General features: G+C 36.0%; 1 protein-coding gene across 1 annotated transcript in view; it reads left to right on the top strand.

Moving 5' to 3' along the window:
- The window catches only part of LOC136259448 (ankyrin-1-like), a 455,130-nt gene that overhangs the window by 349,238 nt on the left and 80,087 nt on the right, over nt 1-25,805 (top strand). The window contains exons 2-11 of the mRNA XM_066052932.1: nt 1,402-1,497; nt 3,221-3,322; nt 4,936-5,037; nt 6,651-6,752; nt 8,369-8,470; nt 10,084-10,185; nt 11,799-11,900; nt 13,514-13,615; nt 15,229-15,330; nt 23,157-23,258. Of these exons, the coding sequence (XP_065909004.1) occupies nt 1,402-1,497; nt 3,221-3,322; nt 4,936-5,037; nt 6,651-6,752; nt 8,369-8,470; nt 10,084-10,185; nt 11,799-11,900; nt 13,514-13,615; nt 15,229-15,330; nt 23,157-23,258 (1,014 nt within the window). The remainder of the gene's footprint in view (nt 1-1,401; nt 1,498-3,220; nt 3,323-4,935; nt 5,038-6,650; nt 6,753-8,368; nt 8,471-10,083; nt 10,186-11,798; nt 11,901-13,513; nt 13,616-15,228; nt 15,331-23,156; nt 23,259-25,805) is intronic.

Below are 25,805 nucleotides of genomic sequence, written 5' to 3'. Positions count from 1 at the left end.
GTTGTCATCTTAGTGATAGCTGTGATCTTTTGAGGATCTGCTGAAACTCATTCTGCATCGATAACATGGCCAAGGAATTGTATTGTGTCCTTTCTAACTAACATTTAGCTGTTGTAACCATGCTTACCACAAGGGGAGGATCTACTTTAGTTCTGGAAACTACATATTTCCTGTTGGCTAAATAGCTCTCTAATTTTTGTGAGCGATGACTTTGTATGCATCCATCGAAAGACTTTTTTAGCATTGCACAGAAAATATTTAGATTTGAGAGCTAACAATAGAGGATCTGATAGTTATTAGTTGCAATCAGTAGTGTTCAGTACACAAACACTGTACATGCATACAGCTAGCATGCTGCCTTACAATTTAATAACAGTTGTTACAGTAATGACAAAAATAATGATGTTATGCGTATAGATCAGAATAATGTATTTCTATATTGATTGCATTTGAAAAAAATTTCTATGTAGTATTTGTATTTAAACATGTACTGTATTTGATCCAGGTCTGCACAGTACAACTGTCATCCACTGTAATGCTGGCAATATAATCAACTAAGTGATCTCATTGTACATGTTTTAGTACACTTATATTTTGTTGTGCTAGTAGGGAGCTACTTGTATCAGCTGTCGGTTGGCTTTTAAAACATCTGTCCTCCATGAGCACAGGAACACTTCACAAGTACGTATTTTGACTGTTATTTAAAGCCTTGGCTTTGCCTTAGTATAAAGTTGTGCAGTATCTGATGTCAATGAGCAGCTTGCACATTTCCTGCAAATCTAGTGGCCAGTCAGTCTTCTTGACTAAGCCCAAACTTTCACACTATATAATTGCTAGCTTTATAATTCATTAACCATCTGTGGTTCCACCATTCTTCAATATAGAGGATTTCAAATCCTGTAACTACTGCATGGCTGGAGGAGCCTCAAGTCACTGTATCCCACAATTAAATTCACAGAGTTGTAAGTCACATGATAATAAAAGCAGATTAGAATTGACTATTCCTACTGTTTAATTTGTTTTTTAGGATCAGTTTGCCTTTCTGAGCAGGTTCATGAGTCATAATAATATAGAAGGAATTTTTAGTTGGATTAGGGATCAAAGGGAAACAAATAGTGAAACAAGGGAATAGCTAAAAAGTATAGTGAAACAAGATGGGTTGTCTATACCTGCAGATATACTAATGGACATTTCACCCCTAATTCAGTCATAGGGATTAAATGTCCATTAGTAATATCTGCAGGTATAGACAACCTCACAACTTTTTTACCTTTGATCCCTAATCCAACTTAAATTTCCTAATTTTTCGTTCTAGTTGTAGTAATTATATAAATACTGCCTAAAACTTATCTGCACAGCTATGCATTCTGGTTATGATGTTATTTCATGTACTCAATGTAGCATAACATTGGGGATTTTTGGAATGCTGTTTCTCGTGGCCGGCTGGAGGATGTGAAGGAATATTTCAGCGATGGAGTGGATGTTAATATGAGAAATGTTAGTTGAAATACAAAATCATATTTGTGTAATTGTATCACTTTACCCATTATCAAGCCTGTAAGACCATTCAAATGCTTAAGATATGTATACTACTGTATAACAATATACACACATACAACAGTACAAAAACATAATCATGGTGATTTAGTAGCACTGACTATTAATAAAATATACTTTCATTTTCTATGAAGTATATAGCATTTTGAAATCTTCAGCTTATCTTTTAGTCATTGACAAAATACTATAGCTATTATTTGTAGTAGTCATATCCAAGATAAAGCATTTGGGTTTACAAATAAATTTTCTTAATCAAGTTGCCACCATACTTGTGCATGTAAGTAGTGGTTTTGTCCAGTTTCTACCTACCAGGCTTTCATTAGCCTTGTTCGAGGTTATTGGGGACTATATATAAATTAATGAATAAGTGAAATAAATTATATCAGCAATACACATTGTCAGCCATACACATGACTATCAATCATGATGTTTCTTATTGTTCCTGCATGTATTCTTCTGCTGCATTAGATTGGGTGATTCATAGGCGGTGGAGACGGGGGGCCAGGGGTGCCATGGCTCCCCCACTTTTTTGGGACACTGTTTGCAAGAAAAGATCGAGATACTCTAATAGAGCAGTCACTATTCAGAGAAGCAGTGTAGCAAATTACTTAGCTACATATGTGTAGTTATAAATAAGGAGATATAATTGGTGGATAGCAGCTATTGTTAGCAGGCTGTAACCTTTTTTTTTTCCCTCGGGTGATTTGTTACACTGGTTGTTTATGCATTACTAAAGTAGTCCTTGACACATGTAGAAACCGTACAGGAGGTTGTACATGTAACTCCACTACAATAATTGGATAGTGGGAATTAGGGCTGAAATAAATACTAATACTTGATGAGTACTCGTTAAGGATTTGGCACTTGAATAGTAAAATTGGTACTCAAGTACTTGTTAAGATCACATCTCATGATGTATTTGTGATCAGGGAGTGACAAAGAAGGCTGTAGAATTTGATTGGAATAATTGTTTTGTCATGGACACTAACATCAGTACTTTAATGCAGTGTGTGTATCATTATTGTTACTTGAAAAGCGGTAAACTGTTAAAGGTTACATGTCAAATGAGTATGACTACATGCAACCAGTATTTGTGAATTCTCAATCGTTAACTCTAGAGAGTGCTCGAATACTAAAAAACATGATCATTTCAGCCCTAGTGGGAATTGGTCACTATTTGTGAAATTAAGGGTATTTGCAACTATTCTAATCCTGTAATCAGAAGAAAGGAAGTCTGCATGAGCAACATGAAGCTTTATACTTATATAGATTCACTGCATCAATGCATATCAGTAATTTCACCTGAACATTTTCAGACACATAATCTTTCCTTCTCTGGTGGACATTTAGTAAGATAATTAGTCACAGTCTTTAATGATGTTTTAATGGGTAGATAGTACATAGGAGTGTATAGTAGTTGTACCACATGTTTTACATTTGAAGACCTTTAGATACTTATTAAAGTCCTTCAACTGTATAGATTTGTCACAGTAAGAATTGTGTGGCAGTTACCTTACAGTGAGTGATGGATAGACAGGTGGACATTTGTACAAAGTGCAGCTGTATAAAAAGTGTAGGCCTTCCGTATATAAAAGAATGTATGCTTCATTGTACATGTGTGCAATTTTGTCTTAATTCTGATTGTGTCATCATCATTGTATAGTGGTCAGATGGCACTCCATTACACATAGCAGTAAAGAATGGTCACACACAAGTGGCAGAACTATTATTATCAAGAGGAGCTGATGTGAACTGTATGAACTATGTGAGTACTAGTATTATAGTACAAATGTGATGTGAGTTCCTACATGGACATGGAAATATACTTGAGTATGATTGACTTTATAGAATAATAGTGTAGAAAATAATTTTAGAAATTAAAACATGAGAATAGAAATTGCTGCAAAAGGTAAAGAAACAAGAGTCAACCAAGCCAGCATGTTAAGTACACAGAGATCTCTATTTGGACTCAATGGGTATAGTATAGAAACTAAGGGAAAACATAATCATTGTGATTTAGTAGCACTAACATATTAATGAAATATACTTTTATTATCTTTGTATGAAGTATAGCATTTTGAAATCTTAGCTATTTCAGCTTATCTTTTAGTCATTGACAAAGTGCTATAACTACTATTCATAGTAGTCATAACCAAGATTAACCATTCTGGTTTACAAATGAAGTCTTCTTGATCAAGTTGCCACAATACTTGTGTATGTAAGTAGTTGTTTTGTCCAGTTTCTACCTACCAGGCTTTCATTAGCCTTGTTCAAGGTTATTGGGGACCATATAGAAATTAATGAATAAGTGAAATAAATTAAATCAGCAATACATATTGTCAGCCATACACATGACTATCAATCATGATGTTTCTCATTGTTCCTGCATGTATTCTTCTGCTGCATTGGATTGGGTGATTTGTTACACTGGTTGTTTATGTATTACTACAGCAGTCCTTGACACATGTAGAAACCATACAGGAGGTTGTACATGTAACTCCACTACAACAATTGGATAGTGGGAATTAGGGCTGAAATAAATACTAATATTTGATGAGTACTCGCTAAGAATTTGGCACTAGAATAGTAAAATTGGTACTCGAGTACTTGTTAAGATCACATCTCATGATGTATTTGTGATCAGGGAGTGACAAAGGAGGCTGTAGAATTTGATTGGAATAATTCTTTTGTCATGGACACTAACATCAGTACTTTAATGCAGTGTGTGTATCATTATTGTTACTTGAAAAGCGGTAAACTGTTAAAGGTGACATGTCAAATGAGTATGACTACATGCAACCAGTATTTGTGAATTCTCAATCGTTAACTCTAGAGAGTACTGGAATACTAAAAAACATGATCATTTCAGCCCTAGTGGGAATTGGTCACTATTTGTAAAATTAAGGGTATTTGCAACTATTCTAATCCTGTAATCAGAAGAAAGGAAGTCTGCATGAGCAACGTGAAGCTTTATACTTATATAGATTCACTGCATCAATGCATATCAGTAATTCCACCTGAACATTCTCAGACACATAATCTTTCCTTCTCTGGTGGACATTTAGTAAGATAATTAGTCACAGTCTTTAATGATGTTTTAATGGGTAGATAGTACATAGGAGTGTATAGTAGTTGTACCACATGTTTTACATTTGAAGACCTTTAGATACTTATTAAAGTCCTTCAACTGTATAGATTTGTCACAGTAAGAATTGTGTGGCAGTTACCTTACAGTGAGTGATGGATAGACAGGTGGACATTTGTACAAAGTGCAGCTGTATAAAAAGTGTAGGCCTTCCGTATATAAAAGAATGTATGCTTCATTGTACATGTGTGCAATTTTGTCTTAATTCTGATTGTGTCATCATCATTGTATAGTGGTCAGATGGCACTCCATTACACATAGCAGTAAAGAATGGTCACACACAAGTGGCAGAACTATTATTATCAAGAGGAGCTGATGTGAACTGTATGAACGAGGTGAGTACTAGTATTATAGTACAAATGTGATGTGAGTTCCTACATGGACATGGAAATATACTTGAGTATGATTGACTTTATAGAATAATAGTGTAGAAAATAATTTTAGAAATTAAAACATGAGAATAGAAATTGCTGCAAAAGGTAAAGAAACAAGAGTCAACCAAGCCAGCATGTTAAGTACACAGAGATCTCTATTTGGACTCAATGGGTATAGTATAGAAACTAAGGGAAAACATAATCATTGTGATTTAGTAGCACTGACATATTAATAAAATATACTTTTATTATCTTTGTATGAAGTATAGCATTTTGAAATCTTAGCTATTTCAGCTTATCTTTTAGTCATTGACAAAGTGCTATAACTACTATTCATAGTAGTCATAACCAAGATTAACCATTCTGGTTTACAAATGAAGTCTTCTTGATCAAGTTGCCACAATACTTGTGTATGTAAGTAGTTGTTTTGTCCAGTTTCTACCTACCAGGCTTTCATTAGCCTTGTTCAAGGTTATTGGTGACCATATAGAAATTAATGAATAAGTGAAATAAATTAAATCAGCAATACATATTGTCAGCCATACACATGACTATCAATCATGATGTTTCTCATTGTTCCTGCATGTATTCTTCTGCTGCATTGGATTGGGTGATTTGTTACACTGGTTGTTTATGTATTACTACAGCAGTCCTTGACACATGTAGAAACCATACAGGAGGTTGTACATGTAACTCCACTACAACAATTGGATAGTGGGAATTAGGGCTGAAATAAATACTAATATTTGATGAGTACTCGCTAAGGATTTGGCACTCGAATAGTAAAATTGGTACTCGAGTACTTGTTAAGATCACATCTCATGATGTATTTGTGATCAGGGAGTGACAAAGAAGGCTGTAGAATTTGATTGGAATAATTGTTTTGTCATGGACACTAACATCAGTACTTTAATGCAGTGTGTGTATCATTATTGTTACTTGAAAAGCGGTAAACTGTTAAAGGTGACATGTCAAATGAGTATGACTACATGCAACCAGTATTTGTGAATTCTCAATCGTTAACTCTAGAGAGTACTGGAATACTAAAAAACATGATCATTTCAGCCCTAGTGGGAATTGGTCACTATTTGTAAAATTAAGGGTATTTGCAACTATTCTAATCCTGTAATCAGAAGAAAGGAAGTCTGCATGAGCAACGTGAAGCTTTATACTTATATAGATTCACTGCATCAATGCATATCAGTAATTTCACCTGAACATTTTCAGACACATAATCTTTCCTTCTCTGGTGGACATTTAGTAAGATAATTAGTCACAGTCTTTAATGATGTTTTAATGGGTAGATAGTACATAGGAGTGTATAGTAGTTGTACCACATGTTTTACATTTTAAGACCTTTAGATACTTATTAAAGTACTTCAACTGTATAGATTTGTCACAGTAAGAATTGTGTGGCAGTTACCTTACAGTGAGTGATGGATAGACAGGTGGACATTTGTACAAAGTGCAGCTGTATAAAAAGTGTAGGCCTTCCGTATATAAAAGAATGTATGCTTCATTGTACATGTGTGCAATTTTGTCTTAATTCTGATTGTGTCATCATTATTGTATAGCGGTCAGGTGACACTCCATTACACCTAGTAGCAAAGAATGGTCACACACAAGTGGCAGAACTATTATTATCAAGAGGAGCTAATGTGAACTGTATGAATGAGGTGAGTACTAGTATTATAGTACAAATGTGATGTGAGTTCCTACATGGACATGGAAATATACTTGAGTATGATTGACTTTATAGAATAATATTGTAGAAAATAATTTTAGAAATTAAAACATGAGAATAGAAATTGCTGCAAAAGGTAAAGAAACAAGAGTCAACCAAGCCAGCATGTTAAGTACACAGAGATCTCTATTTGGACTCAATGGGTATAGTATAGAAACTAAGGGAAAACATAATGATTGTGATTTAGTAGCACTAACATATTAATAAAATATACTTTTATTATCTTTGTATGAAGTATAGCATTTTTAAATCTTAGCTATTTCAGCTTATCTTTTAGTCATTGACAAAGTGCTATAACTACTATTCATAGTAGTCATAACCAAGATTAACCATTCTGGTTTACAAATGAAGTCTTCTTGATCAAGTTGCCACAATACTTGTGTATGTAAGTAGTTGTTTTGTCCAGTTTCTACCTACCAGGCTTTCATTAGCCTTGTTCAAGGTTATTGGGGACCATATAGAAATTAATGAATAAGTGAAATAAATTAAATCAGCAATACATATTGTCAGCCATACACATGACTATCAATCATGATGTTTCTCATTGTTCCTGCATGTATTCTTCTGCTACATTGGATTGGGTGATTTGTTACACTGGTTGTTTATGTATTACTACAGCAGTCCTTGACACATGTAGAAACCATACAGGAGGTTGTACATGTAACTCCACTACAACAATTGGATAGTGGGAATTATGGCTGAAATAAATACTAATATTTGATGAGTACTCGCTAAGGATTTGGCACTCGAATAGTAAAATTGGTACTCGAGTACTTGTTAAGATCACATCTCATGATGTATTTGTGATCAGGGAGTGACAAAGAAGGCTGTAGAATTTGATTGGAATAATTATTTTGTCATGGACACTAACATCAGTACTTTAATGCAGTGTGTGTATCATTATTGTTACTTTAAAAGCGGTAAACTGTTAAAGGTTACATGTCAAATGAGTATGACTACATGCAACCAGTATTTGTGAATTCTCAATCGTTAACTCTAGAGAGTACTCGAATACTAAAAAAACATGATCATTTCAGCCCTAGCGGGAATTGGTCACTATGTGTGAAATTAAGGGTATTTGTAACTATTCTAATCCTGTAATCAGAAGAAAGGAAGTCTGCATTAGTAACGTGAAGCTTTATACTTATATAGATTCACTGCATCAATGCATATCAGTAATTTCACCTGAACATTTTCAGACACATAATCTTTCCTTCTCTGGTGGACATTTAGTAAGATAATTAGTCACAGTCTTTAATGATGTTTTAATGGGTAGATAGTACATAGGAGTGTATAGTAGTTGTACCACATGTTTTACATTTTAAGACCTTTAGATACTTATTAAAGTCCTTCAACTGTATAGATTTGTCACAGTAAGAATTGTGTGGCAGTTACCTTACAGTGAGTGATGGATAGACAGGTGGACATTTGTACAAAGTGCAGCTGTATAAAAAGTGTAGGCCTTCCGTATATAAAAGAATGTATGCTTCATTGTACATGTGTGCAATTTTGTCTTAATTCTGTTATTGTGTCATCATTATTGTATAGGGGTCAGGTGGCACTCCATTACACCTAGCAGCAAGGGAAGGTCACACACAAGTGGCAGAACTATTATTATCAAGAGGAGCTGATGTGAATAGTGTGGGAGGAGTAAGTACTAGTATTATAGTACAAATGTGATGTGAGTTCCTACATGGACATGGAAATATACTTGAGTATGATTGACTTTATAGAATAATACTGTAGAAAATACTTTTAGAAATTAAAACATGAGAATAGAAATTGCTGCAAAAGGTAAAGAAACTAGAGTCAACCAAGCCAACATGTTAAGTACACAGAGATCTCTATTTGGACTCAATGGGTATAGTATAGAAACTAAGGAAAAACATAATCATGATGATTTAGTAGCACTGGCATATTAATAAAATATACTTTTATTATCTTTGTATGAAGTATAGCATTTTGAAATCTTAGCTATTTCAGCTTATCTTTTAGTCATTGACAAAGTGCTATAACTACTATTCATAGTAGTCATAACCAAGATTAACCATTCTGGTTTACAAATGAAGTCTTCTTGATCAAGTTGCCACAATACTTGTGTATGTAAGTAGTTGTTTTGTCCAGTTTCTACCTACCAGGCTTTCATTAGCCTTGTTCAAGGTTATTGGGGACCATATAGAAATTAATGAATAAGTGAAATAAATTAAATCAGCAATACATATTGTCAGCCATACACATGACTATCAATCATGATGTTTCTCATTGTTCCTGCATGTATTCTTCTGCTGCATTGGATTGGGTGATTTGTTACACTGGTTGTTTATGTATTACTACAGCAGTCCTTGACACATGTAGAAACCATACAGGAGGTTGTACATGTAACTCCACTACAACAATTGGATAGTGGGAATTAGGGCTGAAATTAATACTAATATTTGATGAGTACTCGCTAAGAATTTGGCACTCGAATAGTAAAATTGGTACTCGAGTACTTGTTAAGATCAAATCTCATGATGTATTTGTGGTCAGGGAGTGACAAAGAAGGCTGTAGAATTTGATTGGAATAATTATTTTGTCATGGACACTAACATCAGTACTTTAATGCAGTGTGTGTATCATTATTTTTACTTGAAAAGCGGTAAACTGTTAAAGGTGACATGTCAAATGAGTATGACTACATGCAACCAGTATTTGTGAATTCTCAATCGTTAACTCTAGAGAGTACTCGAATACTAAAAAACATGATCATTTCAGCCCTAGTGGGAATTGGTCACTATTTGTAAAATTAAGGGTATTTGTAACTATTCTAATCCTGTAATCAGAAGAAAGGAAGTCTGCATTAGTAACGTGAAGCTTTATACTTATATAGATTCACTGCATCAATGCATATCAGTAATTTCACCTGAACATTTTCAGACACATAATCTTTCCTTCTCTGGTGGACATTTAGTAAGATAATTAGTCACAGTCTTTAATGATGTTTTAATGGGTAGATAGTACATAGGAGTGTATAGTAGTTGTACCACATGTTTTACATTTTAAGACCTTTAGATACTTATTAAAGTCCTTCAACTGTATAGATTTGTCACAGTAAGAATTATGTGGCAGTTACCTTACAGTGAGTGATGGATAGACAGGTGGACATTTGTACAAAGTGCAGCTGTATAAAAAGTGTAGGCCTTCCGTATATAAAAGAATGTATGCTTCATTGTACATGTGTGCAATTTTGTCTTAATTCTGATTGTGTCATCATCATTGTATAGTCGTCAGATGGCACTCCATTACACATAGCAGTAAAGAATGGTCACACACAAGTGGCAGAACTATTATTATCAAGAGGAGCTGATGTGAATAGTGTGGGAAGAGTAAGTACTTGTATTATAATACATGTGTGATGTGAGTTCCTACATGGACATGGAAATATACTTGAGTATGATTGACTTTATAGAATAATAGTGTAGAAAATAATTTTAGAAATTAAAACATGAGAATAGAAATTGCTGCAAAAGGTAAAGAAACAAGAGTCAACCAAGCCAGCATGTTAAGTACACAGAGATCTCTATTTGGACTCAATGAGTGTAGTATAGAAACTAAGGGAAAACATAATGATTGTGATTTAGTAGCACTAACATATTAATAAAATATACTTTTATTATCTTTGTATGAAGTATAGCATTTTGAAATCTTAGCTATTTCAGCTTATCTTTTAGTCAGTGACAAAGTGCTATAACTACTATTCATAGTAGTCATAACCAAGATTAACCATTCTGGTTTACAAATGAAGTCTTCTTGATCAAGTTGCCACAATACTTGTGTATGTAAGTAGTTGTTTTGTCCAGTTTCTACCTACCAGGCTTTCATTAGCCTTGTTCAAGGTTATTGGGGACCATATAGAAATTAATGAATAAGTGAAATAAATTAAATCAGCAATACATATTGTCAGCCATACACATGACTATCAATCATGATGTTTCTCATTGTTCCTGCATGTATTCTTCTGCTGCATTGGATTGGGTGATTTGTTACACTGGTTGTTTATGTATTACTACAGCAGTCCTTGACACATGTAGAAACCATACAGGAGGTTGTACATGTAACTCCACTACAACAATTGGATAGTGGGAATTAGGGCTGAAGTAAATACTAATATTTGATGAGTACTCGCTAAGGATTTGGCACTCGAATAGTAAAATTGGTACTCGAGTACTTGTTAAGATCACATCTCATGATGTATTTGTGATCAGGGAGTGAGAAAGAAGGCTGTAGAATTTGATTGGAATAATTATTTTGTCATGGACACTAACATCAGTACTTTAATGCAGTGTGTGTATCATTATTGTTACTTGAAAAGCGGTACACTGTTAAAGGTTACATGTCAAATGAGTATGACTACATGCAACCAGTAATTGTGAATTCTCAATCGTTAACTCTAGAGAGTGCTCGAATACTAAAAAACATGATCATTTCAGCCCTAGTGGGAATTGGTCACTATGTGTGAAATTAAGGGTATTTGCAACTATTCTAATCCTGTAATCAGAAGAAAGGAAGTCTGCATGAGCAACGTGAAGCTTTATACTTATATAGATTCACTGCATCAATGCATATCAGTAATTTCACCTGAACATTTTCAGACACATAATCTTTCCTTCTCTGGTGGACATTTAGTAAGATAATTAGTCACAGTCTTTAATGATGTTTTAATGGGTAGATAGTACATAGGAGTGTATAGTAGTTGTACCACATGTTTTACATTTTAAGACCTTTAGATACTTATTAAAGTCCTTCAACTGTATAGATTTGTCACAGTAAGAATTGTGTGGCTGTTACCTTAGAGTGAGTGATGGATAGACAGGTGGACATTTGTACAAAGTGCAGCTGTATAAAAAGTGTAGGCCTTCCGTATATAAAAGAATGTATGCTTCATTGTACATGTGTGCAATTTTGTCTTAATTCTGATTGTGTCATCATTATTGTATAGTGGTCAGGTGACACTCCATTACACATAGCAGTAAAGAATGGTCACACACAAGTGGCAGAACTATTATTATCAAGAGGAGCTGATGTGAATAGTGTGGGAGGAGTAAGTACTAGTATTATAGTACATGTGTGATGTGAGTTCCTACATGGACATGGAAATATACTTGAGTATGATTGACTTTATAGAATAATACTGTAGAAAATAATTTTAGAAATTAAAACATGAGAATAGAAATTGCTGCAAAAGGTAAAGAAACAAGAGTCAACCAAGCCAGCATGTTAAGTACACAGAGATCTCTATTTGGACTCAATGAGTGTAGTATAGAAACTAAGGGAAAACATAATGATTATGATTTAGTAGCACTAACATATTAATAAAATATACTTTTATTATCTTTGTATGAAGTATAGCATTTTGAAATCTTAGCTATTTCAGCTTATCTTTTAGTCATTGACAAAGTGCTATAACTACTATTCATAGTAGTCATAACCAAGATTAACCATTCTGGTTTACAAATGAAGTCTTCTTGATCAAGTTGCCACAATACTTGTGTATGTAAGTAGTTGTTTTGTCCAGTTTCTACCTACCAGGCTTTCATTAGCCTTGTTCAAGGTTATTGGGGACCATATAGAAATTAATGAATAAGTGAAATAAATTAAATCAGCAATACATATTGTCAGCCATACACATGACTATCAATCATGATGTTTCTCATTGTTCCTGCATGTATTCTTCTGCTGCATTGGATTGGGTGATTTGTTACACTGGTTGTTTATGTATTACTACAGCAGTCCTTGACACATGTAGAAACCATACAGGAGGTTGTACATGTAACTCCACTAAAACAATTGGATAGTGGGAATTAGGGCTGAAATAAATACTAATATTTGATGAGTACTCGCAAAGGATTTGGCACTCGAATAGTAAAATTGGTACTCGAGTACTTGTTAAGATCACATCTCATGATGTATTTGTGATCAGGGAGTGACAAAGAAGGCTGTAGAATTTGATTGGAATAATTGTTTTGTCATGGACACTAACATCAGTACTTTAATGCAGTGTGTGTATCATTATTGTTACTTGAAAAGCGGTAAACTGTTAAAGGTTACATGTCAAATGAGTATGACTACATGCAACCAGTATTTGTGAATTCTCAATCGTTAACTCTAGAGAGTGCTCGAATACTAAAAAACATGATCATTTCAGCCCTAGTGGGAATTGGTCACTATGTGTGAAATTAAGGGTATTTGCAACTATTCTAATCCTGTAATCAGAAGAAAGGAAGTCTGCATGAGCAACGTGAAGCTTTATACTTATATAGATTCACTGCATCAATGCATATCAGTAATTTCACCTGAACATTTTCAGACACATAATCTTTCCTTCTCTGGTGGACATTTAGTAAGATAATTAGTCACAGTCTTTAATGATGTTTTAATGGGTAGATAGTACATAGGAGTGTATAGTAGTTGTACCACATGTTTTACATTTGAAGACCTTTAGATACTTATTAAAGTCCTTCAACTGTATAGATTTGTCACAGTAAGAATTGTGTGGCAGTTACCTTACAGTGAGTGATGGATAGACAGGTGGACATTTGTACAAAGTGCAGCTGTATAAAAAGTGTAGGCCTTCCGTATATAAAAGAATGTATGCTTCATTGTACATGTGTGCAATTTTGTCTTAATTCTGATTGTGTCATCATCATTGTATAGTGGTCAGATGGCACTCCATTACACATAGCAGTAAAGAATGGTCACACACAAGTGGCAGAACTATTATTATCAAGAGGAGCTGATGTGAACTGTATGAACTATGTGAGTACTAGTATTATAGTACAAATGTGATGTGAGTTCCTACATGGACATGGAAATATACTTGAGTATGATTGACTTTATAGAATAATAGTGTAGAAAATAATTTTAGAAATTAAAACATGAGAATAGAAATTGCTGCAAAAGGTAAAGAAACAAGAGTCAACCAAGCCAGCATGTTAAGTACACAGAGATCTCTATTTGGACTCAATGGGTATAGTATAGAAACTAAGGGAAAACATAATCATTGTGATTTAGTAGCACTAACATATTAATGAAATATACTTTTATTATCTTTGTATGAAGTATAGCATTTTGAAATCTTAGCTATTTCAGCTTATCTTTTAGTCATTGACAAAGTGCTATAACTACTATTCATAGTAGTCATAACCAAGATTAACCATTCTGGTTTACAAATGAAGTCTTCTTGATCAAGTTGCCACAATACTTGTGTATGTAAGTAGTTGTTTTGTCCAGTTTCTACCTACCAGGCTTTCATTAGCCTTGTTCAAGGTTATTGGGGACCATATAGAAATTAATGAATAAGTGAAATAAATTAAATCAGCAATACATATTGTCAGCCATACACATGACTATCAATCATGATGTTTCTCATTGTTCCTGCATGTATTCTTCTGCTGCATTGGATTGGGTGATTTGTTACACTGGTTGTTTATGTATTACTACAGCAGTCCTTGACACATGTAGAAACCATACAGGAGGTTGTACATGTAACTCCACTACAACAATTGGATAGTGGGAATTAGGGCTGAAATAAATACTAATATTTGATGAGTACTCGCTAAGAATTTGGCACTAGAATAGTAAAATTGGTACTCGAGTACTTGTTAAGATCACATCTCATGATGTATTTGTGATCAGGGAGTGACAAAGGAGGCTGTAGAATTTGATTGGAATAATTCTTTTGTCATGGACACTAACATCAGTACTTTAATGCAGTGTGTGTATCATTATTGTTACTTGAAAAGCGGTAAACTGTTAAAGGTGACATGTCAAATGAGTATGACTACATGCAACCAGTATTTGTGAATTCTCAATCGTTAACTCTAGAGAGTACTGGAATACTAAAAAACATGATCATTTCAGCCCTAGTGGGAATTGGTCACTATTTGTAAAATTAAGGGTATTTGCAACTATTCTAATCCTGTAATCAGAAGAAAGGAAGTCTGCATGAGCAACGTGAAGCTTTATACTTATATAGATTCACTGCATCAATGCATATCAGTAATTCCACCTGAACATTCTCAGACACATAATCTTTCCTTCTCTGGTGGACATTTAGTAAGATAATTAGTCACAGTCTTTAATGATGTTTTAATGGGTAGATAGTACATAGGAGTGTATAGTAGTTGTACCACATGTTTTACATTTGAAGACCTTTAGATACTTATTAAAGTCCTTCAACTGTATAGATTTGTCACAGTAAGAATTGTGTGGCAGTTACCTTACAGTGAGTGATGGATAGACAGGTAGACATTTGTACAAAGTGCAGCTGTATAAAAAGTGTAGGCCTTCCATATATAAAAGAATGTATGCTTCAATGTACATGTGTGCAATTTTGTCTTAATTTTGATTGTGTCATCATTATTGTATAGGGGTCAGGTGACACTCCATTACACATAGCAGTAAAGAAAGGTCACACACAAGTGGCAGAACTATTATTATCAAGAGGAGCTGATGTGAATAGTGTGGGAGGAGTAAGTACTAGTATTATAGTACATGTGTGATGTGAGTTCCTACATGGACATGGAAATATATTTGAGTATGATTGACTTTATAGAATAATACTGTAGAAAATAATTTTAGAAATTAAAACATGAGAATAAGTAAAGAAACAAGAGTCAACCAAGCCAGCATGTCAAGCACACAGAGATCTCTATTTGGACTCAATGGATCAAGACACACGGTAGTGTGTCGTGCGGCCCAAGAAGCCGGCGCGCCACACCGTGAGTCTATCAAGACACACGGTAGTATGTCGTGCGGCCCAAGAAGCCGGCGCGCCACACCGTGAGTATATTGACAAGAAGAACGAAAACGTTATTTTCACACCTTTGTATCTCGGTGATCACTTATCTGATTGGAACCAAATTTGCTACACAGTTGCCCGCCAGCCAAGGGAGTCTACATTCCAAATTTGAAGGAAATCGCTCCAGCCATTTCCGAGATACGAGCTGCCAAAGTTTGGTTTTTTTTTCTTCGTTTTTTTTCTTCGTCTTTTCGCACACTTGCAAAAAATTGCTATAACAAGCAAACGCGTACTCCGATCGCCTTGAAATTTGGCACACAGAAAGGGAGTCCAAAGGCGAATCCTAGCATCAACTTTGGTACAAATGCGATGAATGGTTCAGGAGTTATGACCGATTATTCGCATAAAACAAGATCGATTTGTTGTCACGCCTACAGGGTAAACCGCTTCATGGAATGAGTTGAAAATTGCTATGTAGATGGAGTAACCATCGTAGGAGTGCCTTTTGGTGGTTTGAAAGGAATCGAGATAAAGACCACGGAGATATGACACAAAACCCAACCTGTGTCACAATTACGCGATCGATTTTTATGAATAAAAAAGTATTAGTTTTCACGCCTACTAGGCAAACCGCTTAGAGCAATGAGCTGAAAATCGGTGTATAGCTGGAATAATCTTCATAGAAAGTCCTTGCAGTAGTACAGAAGAATCGGATTACAAACCACTGAGTTATGATTCGAAAGCCAACTCCGTGTAGCAAATGCGAGATCGAGATACTCTAATAGAACAGTCACCCTAATAGAGCATTCGGCTAATTTATTTACTCCATTATAGAATTTTATTACATCACAAGTTATTCTGTAGGGAGTTCAGCTGCAAACAGTTAATCTTATAGACAGTTCAGCAAGAAGACAGTCACCATGTGGAGAGTTAAGCAAATATACCACTATAGAGATTCAGAACATTACAAGTCACACTGAAGAAAGTTCAGCTATAAACAAGTCATGCACTGTGTAGAGAATTAAGCTACAATTAAGTCACTCTCTAGAGAATTCAGATGCACAGAATTCTGCTACACACAAGTCACTGTGGAGAGAGTTCAGCTACAAACAAATTACCCTTTAGAGTGATCAGCTACAAACAAAACACTTTGCAGGGTGTTCAACTGCAACAAGTCAATTACCTTTAGAGCGATCAGCAATGAACAAATCAACACAAATCTACCTGTAGAGAGATCAGCTAGAAACAAATCACCCTGAAGAGAGTTCAGATACAAAAAATCACCCTGTAGAGACATCAGCTAGAAACTAGACACAATGTAAGGAGTTCAGCTACAAGCAATCACCCTGTAGAGAGTTCAGCTAAAACAAATCAACCTGCAGAGAGATCAGCTACAAACAAATCACCTTATAGAGAGTTCAGCTACAAACAGATTACCTGTAGAGAGATCCAGGGCCGCCCAGAGAAATTAAGGAGCCCAGGGCAAAGAGTTAAAGTGGGGCCCTTCACCCAAGTTGTAAGGTGAAGACCAAAAAAAAAAAAGAAAAAAGAAGGTCACAACCTGCTGGCAATGACAATAACTACCCATCACCAACCATATCTCCTTATCTATAAGCTTGCTACACTTCTCCTCTGAAGAATACTGTGACTGCTCTATTAGAGTATTTAGATCTGACTGCTCTATTAGAGTATATTGATCTTTTAAACAGGTATTCAGGGGGCACTTCATGGGGCCTCCTGGGGTCCCTTTCAGGCTGGGGCCCGGGGCAAAATGCCCCAGTTGCCCCCCCCTGTGGGCGGCCCTGGAGAGATCGACTACAAACAAATCAACCTGCAGAGAGATCATCTATATACACACAAATCAACTTGTAGAGAGATCAGCTACAAACAAATCACCCTGTAGAGAGATCAGCTAGAAACTACACACAATGTAAGGAGTTCATCTACAAACAAATCACCCTGTAGAGAGATCAGCTACAAACTAGGCACAAAGTAAGGAGTTCAGCTACAAGCAAATTACCCTGTAGAGAGTTCATCTACAAACAAATCAACCTGTAGAGCAATCAGCTAGAAACAAATCACCCTGAAGAGAGGTCAGCTACAAAAAATCACCCTGTAGAGAGATCAGCTAGAAACAAATCACCCTGAAGAGAGGTCAGCTACAAAAAAATCACCCTGTAGAGAGATCAGCTACAAACAAATTGCCCTGTAGAGAGATCAGCTACAAACAAATCAACCTGCAGAGAGATCAGCTACACACAAATCAACTTGTAGAGAGTTCAGCTACAAACAAATTACCCTGTAGAGAGATCGGCTACAAACAAATTAGCCTGTAGAGAGTTCAGCTAAAACAAATCAACCTGCAGAGAGATCAACTACAAACAAATCACCTTATAGAGAGTTCAGCTACAAACAAATCTCCCTGTAGAGAGTTCAGCTAGAAGAAGTTACCTTGTAGAGAGTTCAGCTTCAAACAAATCACCCTGTAGAAAGATCAGCTAGAAGAGGTCACCTTGTAGAGAGTTCAGTTACAAAAAAACCACCATGTAGAGAGCTCAGCTACAAACTAGTGACCTTGTAGAGACATCAGCTAGAAGAAGTTACCTTGTAGAGAGTTCAGCTACAAAGAAACCATTCTTTAAAGAGCTCAGCTGCAAACAAAGCACCTGTACAGAATTCAGCTACAAATAAATCACCCTGTAGAAAGATGAGCTAGAAAAAGTTACCTTGTAGAGAGTTCAGTTACAAAGAAACCACCATGTAGAGAATTCAGCTACAAACTAGTGACCCTGTAAAGACATCAGCTAGAAGAAGTTACCTTGAGAGAGTTCAACTACAAAGAAACCATCATGTAGAGAGTTCAGCTACAAACAAATCTACCTGTAGAGAGATCAGCTAGAAGAAGTTACCTTGTAGAGAGTTCAGCTTCAAACAAATCACCCTGTAGAAAGATCAGCTAGAAGAGGTCACCTTGTAGAGAGTTCAGTTACAAAAAACCACCATGTAGAGAGCTCAGCTACAAACTAGTGACATTGTAGAGACATCAGCTAGAAGAAGTTACCTTGTAGAGAGTTCAGCTACAAAGAAACCATTCTTTAAAGAGCTCAGCTGCAAACAAACCACCTGTACAGAATTCAGCTACAAATAAATCACCCTGTAGAAAGATGAGCTAGAAAAAGTTACCTTGTAGAGAGTTCAGTTACAAAGAAACCACCATGTAGAGAATTCAGCTACAAACTAGTGACCCTGTAAAGACATCAGCTAGAAGAAGTTACCTTGAGAGAGTTCAGCTACAAAGAAACCGTTATTTAAAGAGCTCAGCTGCAAACAAATCACCTATACAGAATTCAGCTACAAACAAATCACCATGTAGAGAGATCAGCTAGAAGAAGTTAACTTGTAGAGAGTTCAGCTACAAAGAAACCATCATTTAGAGAGTTCAGCTTCAAACAAATCACCTGTAGAGAGTTCAGCTACAAACAAATCTCCCTGTAGAGAGATCAGCTAGAAGAAGTTACCTTGTAGATCGTTCAGCTACAAACAAATCACCCTGTAGAGAGATCAGCTAGAAGAAGTTACCTTGTAGATAGTTCAGCAACAAAGAAACCACCATGTAGAGAGTTCAGCTGCAAAGAAATCACCCTGTATAAAATTCTGCCACGAACAAATTGCCCTGTAGAAAGATCAGTTAGAAGAAGTTACCTTGTAGAGAGTTCAGCTACAAACAAATCACCATGTAGAGAGATCAGCTAGAAGAAGTTAACTTGTAGAGAGTTCATCTACAAAGAAACCATCATTTAGAGAGTTCAGCTTCAAACAAATCACCTGTAGAGAGTTCAGCTACAAACAAATCTCCCTGTAGAGAGATCAGCTAGAAGAAGTTACCTTGTAGATCGTTCAGCTACGAACAAGTTACCCTGTAGAGAGATCAGCTAGAAGAAATTACCTTGTAGAGAGTTCAGCTACAAAAAAAACACCATGTAGAGAGTTCAGCTGCAAAGAAATCACCTTGTAGAAAATTCTGCCAGAAACAAATTGCCCCGTGGAAAGATCAGTTAGAAGAAGTTACCTTGTAGAGAGTTCAGCTACAAAGAAACCATTCTGTAAAGAGCTCAGCTGCAAACAAATCACCTGTACAGAATTCAGCTACAAACAAATCACCCTGCAGAGAGATCAGCTAGAAGAAGTTAACTTGTAGAGAGTTCAACTACAAAGAAACCATCATTTAGAAAGTTCAGTTACAAACAGATCTCCCTGTAGAGAGATCAGCTAGAAGAAGTTACCTTGTAGAGAGTGAAGCTACAAACAAATCACCCTATTGAAAGATCAGCTAGAAGAAGTCACCTTGTAGAAAGTTCTGTTACAAAGAAACTACCATGTAGAGAGTTCAGCTACAAACTAGCTACCTTGTAGAGACATCAGCTAGAAACGTTACCTTGTAGAGAGTTCAGCTACAAAGAAACCATTCTGTAAAGAGCTCAGCTGCAAACAAATCACCTGTACAGAATTCAGCTACAAACAAATCACCCTGCAGAGAGATCAGCTAGAAGAAGTTAACTTGTAGAGAGTTCAACTACAAAGAAACCATCATTTAGAAAGTTCAGTTACAAACAGATCTCCCTGTAGAGAGATCAGCTAGAAGAAGTTACCTTGTAGAGAGTGAAGCTACAAACAAATCACCCTATTGAAAGATCAGCTAGAAGAAGTCACCTTGTAGAAAGTTCTGTTACAAAGAAACTACCATGTAGAGAGTTCAGCTACAAACTAGCTACCTTGTAGAGACATCAGCTAGAAAAGTTACCTTGTAGAGAGTTCAGCTACAAAGAAACCATTCTGTAAAGAGCTCAGCTGCAAACAAATCACCTGTACAGAATTCAGCTACGAACAAATCATCCTGTAGAGAGATCAGCTAGAAGAAGTTACCTTGTAGATAGTTCAGCTATAAACAAATCACCCTGTAGAGAGATCAGTTAGAAGAAATTACATTGTAGAGTGTTCAGCTACAAAGAAACCATCATGTAGAGAGTTCAGCTGCAAAGAAATCACCCTGTAGAAAATTCTGCCAGAAACAAATTGCCCTGTAGAAAGATCAGTTAGAAGAAGTTACCTTTTAGAGAGTTCAGCTACAAAGAAACCACCTGTACAGAATTCAGCTACAAACAAATCACCTGTACAGAATTCAGCTACATACAAATCACCTGTAGAGAGTTCAGCTACAAAAAAATCTCCCTGTAGAGAGATCAGCTAGAAGAAGTTACTTTGTAGATAGTTCAGCTACAAACAAATCACCCTGTAGAAAGATCAGTTAGAAGAAGTTACTTTGTAGAGAGTTCAGCTACAAAGAAACCATTCTGTAAAGAGCTCAGCTGCAAACAAATCACCTGTAAAGAATTCAGCTACAAACAAATCACCCTGTAGAGAGATCAGCTAGAAGAAGTTACCTTGTAGATAGTTCAGCTACAAAAAATCTCCCTGTAGAGAGATCAGCTAGAAGAAATTACCTTGTAGAGAGTTCAGCTACAAAGAAACTATCATGTAGAGAGTTCAGCTGCAAAGAAATCACCACTGTCCAAATTTCAAGGCAATAGCTCTTTCCAATCTGAAGTTATCAATTGTCAAAGTTGGCAAATTGGATGTGTGTGGAAGACCCCTTTTCGCAAATCCGATCACATATGTATTATATATATATAATTTGTACATTTACTGATAAAATATTTAAAGTACATCTACTTCATCTTTTCGTCTTCCTGTAGTAAAGAAAAAAACATAGGTTAAAAAAGTCCCAAAGCTGGCCATAGGCCGGCTTTGGGGTATACAAATACAAAAAGAAATGAAATCTAATCCATAACAGCCAAGCTGTAAAAAAAGTGTGCGACCCTCAGAAAGGCTATGGTGAAAAAAGATGTGAAATCCAAGGTGGCGGCCAAGAAATGGCTGTGATGGTAGGTTAATGGTAAAAATTTTAATTATGACAATTCAGGTAAATTTTGTGAAGCGGCACAAAAATTCACCTGAATTGTCGTTATTAAAATTTTTACCATTAACCTACCATCACAGCCATTTCTTGGCCGCCACCTTGGATTTCACATCTTTTTTCACCATAGCCTTTCTGAGGGCCGCACACTTTTTTTACAGCTTGGCTGTTTTGGATTAGATATAGTATAGTAGCTGTAAACATAGGATTTAGTAGCACTAACATATTAATAAAATATACTTTTATTATCTTTGTATGAAGTATAGCATTTTGAAATCTAAGCTGTTTCAGCTTATATTTTAGTCATTGACAAAGTACTATAACTACTATTCATAGTAGTCATAACCAAGATTAACCATTCCGGTTTACAAATGAAGTCTTCTTGATCAAGTTGCCACCATACGTACGCGTGTGTATGTAAGTAGTTGTTTTGTCCAGTTTCTACCTACCAGACTTTCATTAGCCTAGTTTAAGGTTCTTAGAGGTTTATATAAGAATTAATGAATAAGTGAAATAAATTAAATCAGCAATACACATTGTCAGCCATACACATGACCATCAATCATGATGTTTCTTATTGTTCCTGCATGTATTCTTCTGCTGTATTGGATTGGGTGATTTGTGTTATACTGGTTGTTTCTGTGTTACTACAGTAGTCCTTGACACATGTAGAAACCATACAGGAGGTTGTACATGTAACTCCACTACAACAATTGAATAGTGGGAATTAAGGCTGAAATAAATACTAATAAATTATTTGATGAGTACTCGCTAAGGATTTGGCACTAGAATAGTAAAATTGGTACTCGAGTACTTGTTAAGATCTCATCTCATGATGTATTTGTGATCAGGGAGTGACAAAGAAGGCTGTAGAATTTGATTGGAATAATTATTTTGTCAGGGACAATAACATCAGTATTTTAATACAGTGTGTGTATCATTATTGTTATTTGAAAAGCTGTAAACTGTTAAATGTTCAAATGAGTTATGACTACATGCAACTAGTATTTGTGCATTCTCAATCATTAACTCTAGAGAGTACTTGAATACTAAAAAAACATGATAATTTCAGCCCTAGTGGGAATTAGTAACTATGTGTGAAATTAAGGGTATTTGCAACTATTCTAATCCTGCAATCAGAAGAAAGGAAGTCTGCATGAGCAACGTGAAGCTTTATACTTATATAGATGCATTACATTAATGCATATCAGTAATTTCACCAGAACATTTTCAGACACATAATCTTTCCTTCTCTGCTGGACATTTAGTAAGATAATTAGTCACAGTCTTTAATGGTGTTTTAATGGGTAGATAGTACATAGGAATGTACAGTAGTTGTACCACATGTTTTACATTTTAAGACCTTTAGATACTTGTTAAAGTACTTCAACTGTATAGATTTGTCACAGTAAGAATTGTGTGGACATGCAATTACCTTATAGTGAGTGATGGATAGACAGGTGGACATTTGTACAAAGTACAGTATAAAAAGTGTAGGCCTTCCGTACATAAAAGAATGTATGCTTCATTGTACATGTGTGCAATTTTGTCTTAATTCTGATTGTGTCATCATTATTGTATAGGGGTCAGGTGACACTCCATTACACCTAGCAGTAGTGAATGGTAACACACAAGTAGCGGAACTATTGTTATCAAGAGGACCTGATGTGAACTGTGTGAACAAAGTGAGTATTAGTATTATAGTACATGTGTGATGTGAGTTCCTACATGGACATGGAAATATATCTGAGTATGATTGACTTTATAGAATAATAGTGTAGAAAATAATTTTAGAAATTAAAACATGAGAATAGAAATTGCTGCAAAAGGTAAAGAAACAAGAGTCAACCAAGCCAGCATTTTAAGCACACAGAGATCTCTATTTGGACTCAATGGATATAGCATAGAAACTAAGGAAAAACATAATCATTGTGATTTAGTAGCACTGAAATATTAATAAAATGTGACTGTCTCTGGGAAAACCGGTCTTATCTCCCATTTAAAAGTATCGAGAAACGCCGGTTTTAAATATTCTGTGTGTTGTAGCTGGCCAATGGTGGTAGCTACGCATACCAAATTTTCACACGTTTCACAACAATTTTTTACCTTCCTGATCATCCACTGAAGAAGTAGTCAACAGCTAAGGTTCCCGCCATTTTAGATAGTTTTTAAACTGAGGTTGTCTGTATCAGACGAGCTCCAGAAGGGTGGGAGGCGGGGGCCCTGGAAGGCGGGCAAGATGGTATTCAAAAATTGAAAAGAAACGTGCTGGGATGAATTAGGCCAAGTTATAGGCCATTCAGGGCTCAGAACTGGCTAAAATGAAAGGAAATTTACAGCACAGGTCATTGTCCAACACCACAGAGCTGTACAGCCACACACAGCCATCTCCTGGTTGGCCAGGGCTCCATCAAGACCCCAGACCACTCGTACGGCTCGCCACTGTGCTCTAGTATTCAAAAATTGAAAAGAAACGTGCTGGGATGAATTAGGCCAAGTTATAGGCCATTCAGGGCTCAGAACTGGCTAAAATGAAAGGAAATTTACAGCACAGGTCATTGTCCAACACCACAGAGCTGTACAGCCACACACAGCCATCTCCTGGTTGGCCAGGGCTCCATCAAGACCCCAGACCACTTGTACGGCTCGCCACTGTGCTCTAGTATTCAAAAATTGAAAAGAAACGTGCTGGGATGAATTAGGCCAAGTTATAGGCCATTCAGGGCTCAGAACTGGCTAAAATGAAAGGAAATTTACAGCACAGGTCATTGTCCAACACCACAGAGCTGTACAGCCACACACAGCCATCTCCTGGTTGGCCAGGGCTCCATCAAGACCCCAGACCACTCGTACGGCTCGCCACTGTGCTCTAGTATTCAAAAATTGAAAAGAAACGTGCTGGGATGAATTAGGCCAAGTTATAGGCCATTCAGGGCTCAGAACGGGCTAAAATGAAAGGAAATTTACAGCACAGGTCATTGTCCAACACCACAGAGCTGTACAGCCACACACAGCCATCTCCTGGTTGGCCAGGGCTCCATCAAGACCCCAGACCACTCGTACGGCTCGCCACTGTGCTCTAGAAAAGCAGCCAGCAAAAGCAGACCACTTTACTCTGGTGGACTGTGGCAGTGAAACTTGATAGTGCGTTCATTAAGCTTTGTGTTTGTGTGAAAAAATCAAACTTCCTGTCTTGGGCGATAAGAACGGTTTTCGTAGATCCAGTCACAAATATACTTGTATTATCTACGTATGAAGTATAGCATTTTGAAATCTAAGTTGTTTCAACTTATATTTTAATCATTGACAAAGTACTATAACTACTATTCATAGTAGTCATAATCAAGATTAACCATTTTGGTTTACAAATGAAGTCTTCTTGATCAAGTTGCCACCATACTTGTGTATGTAAGTAGTTGTTTTGTCCAGTTTCTACCTACCGGGCTTTCATTAGCCTTGTTCAAGGTTCTTAAGGGGCTATATAGAAATTAATAAATAAGTGAAATAAATTAAATCAGCAATACACATTGTCAGCCAAAAATATGATTATCAATCATGATGTTTCTTATTGTGCCTGCATGTATTCTTCTGCTGTATTGGATTGTGTGATTTGTTACACTGGTTGTTTATGCATTACTACAGCAGTCATTGGCACATGTAGAAACCATACAGGAGGTTGTACATGTAACTCCACTAAAACAATTGGATAGTGGGAATTAGGGCTGAAATAAATACTAATACTTGATGAGTACTTGTTGGGGATTTGGCACTTGAATAGTAAAATTGGTACTCGAGTACTTGTTAAGATCACATCACATGATGTATTTGTCATCAGGGAGAGACACAAAGAGGGCTGTAGAATTTGATTGGAATAATAATTTTTTTCAGGGACACTAATGTCAGTACTTTAATACAGTTTTAATACAGTGTGTGTACCATTATTGTCAATTGAAAATCTGTAAACTGTTAAAGGTTGGTACAAAACATGTCAAATGGATATGACTAAATGTAGCTGGTATTCATGAGTACTCAATCATTAACTCTAGGGAGTACTCAAATACTAAAAAAACATGATAATTTCAGCCCTAGTGGGAGTTGGTAACTATTTGTGAAATTAAGGGTATTTGCAACTATTCTAATCCTCTAATCAGAAGAAAGGAACTCTGCATTAGTAACGTGAAACTTTATACTTGTATAGATGCATAATTGCATCAATGCATATCAGTAAGTTC

The sequence above is a fragment of the Dysidea avara genome, chromosome 6 (genome assembly GCF_963678975.1).
Source record: "Dysidea avara chromosome 6, odDysAvar1.4, whole genome shotgun sequence".
Taxonomy (NCBI): Eukaryota; Metazoa; Porifera; class Demospongiae; order Dictyoceratida; family Dysideidae; genus Dysidea; species Dysidea avara.
Note: the sequence above shows the minus strand (reverse complement) of the source record. Positions and strands in the feature narration are given on the sequence as shown.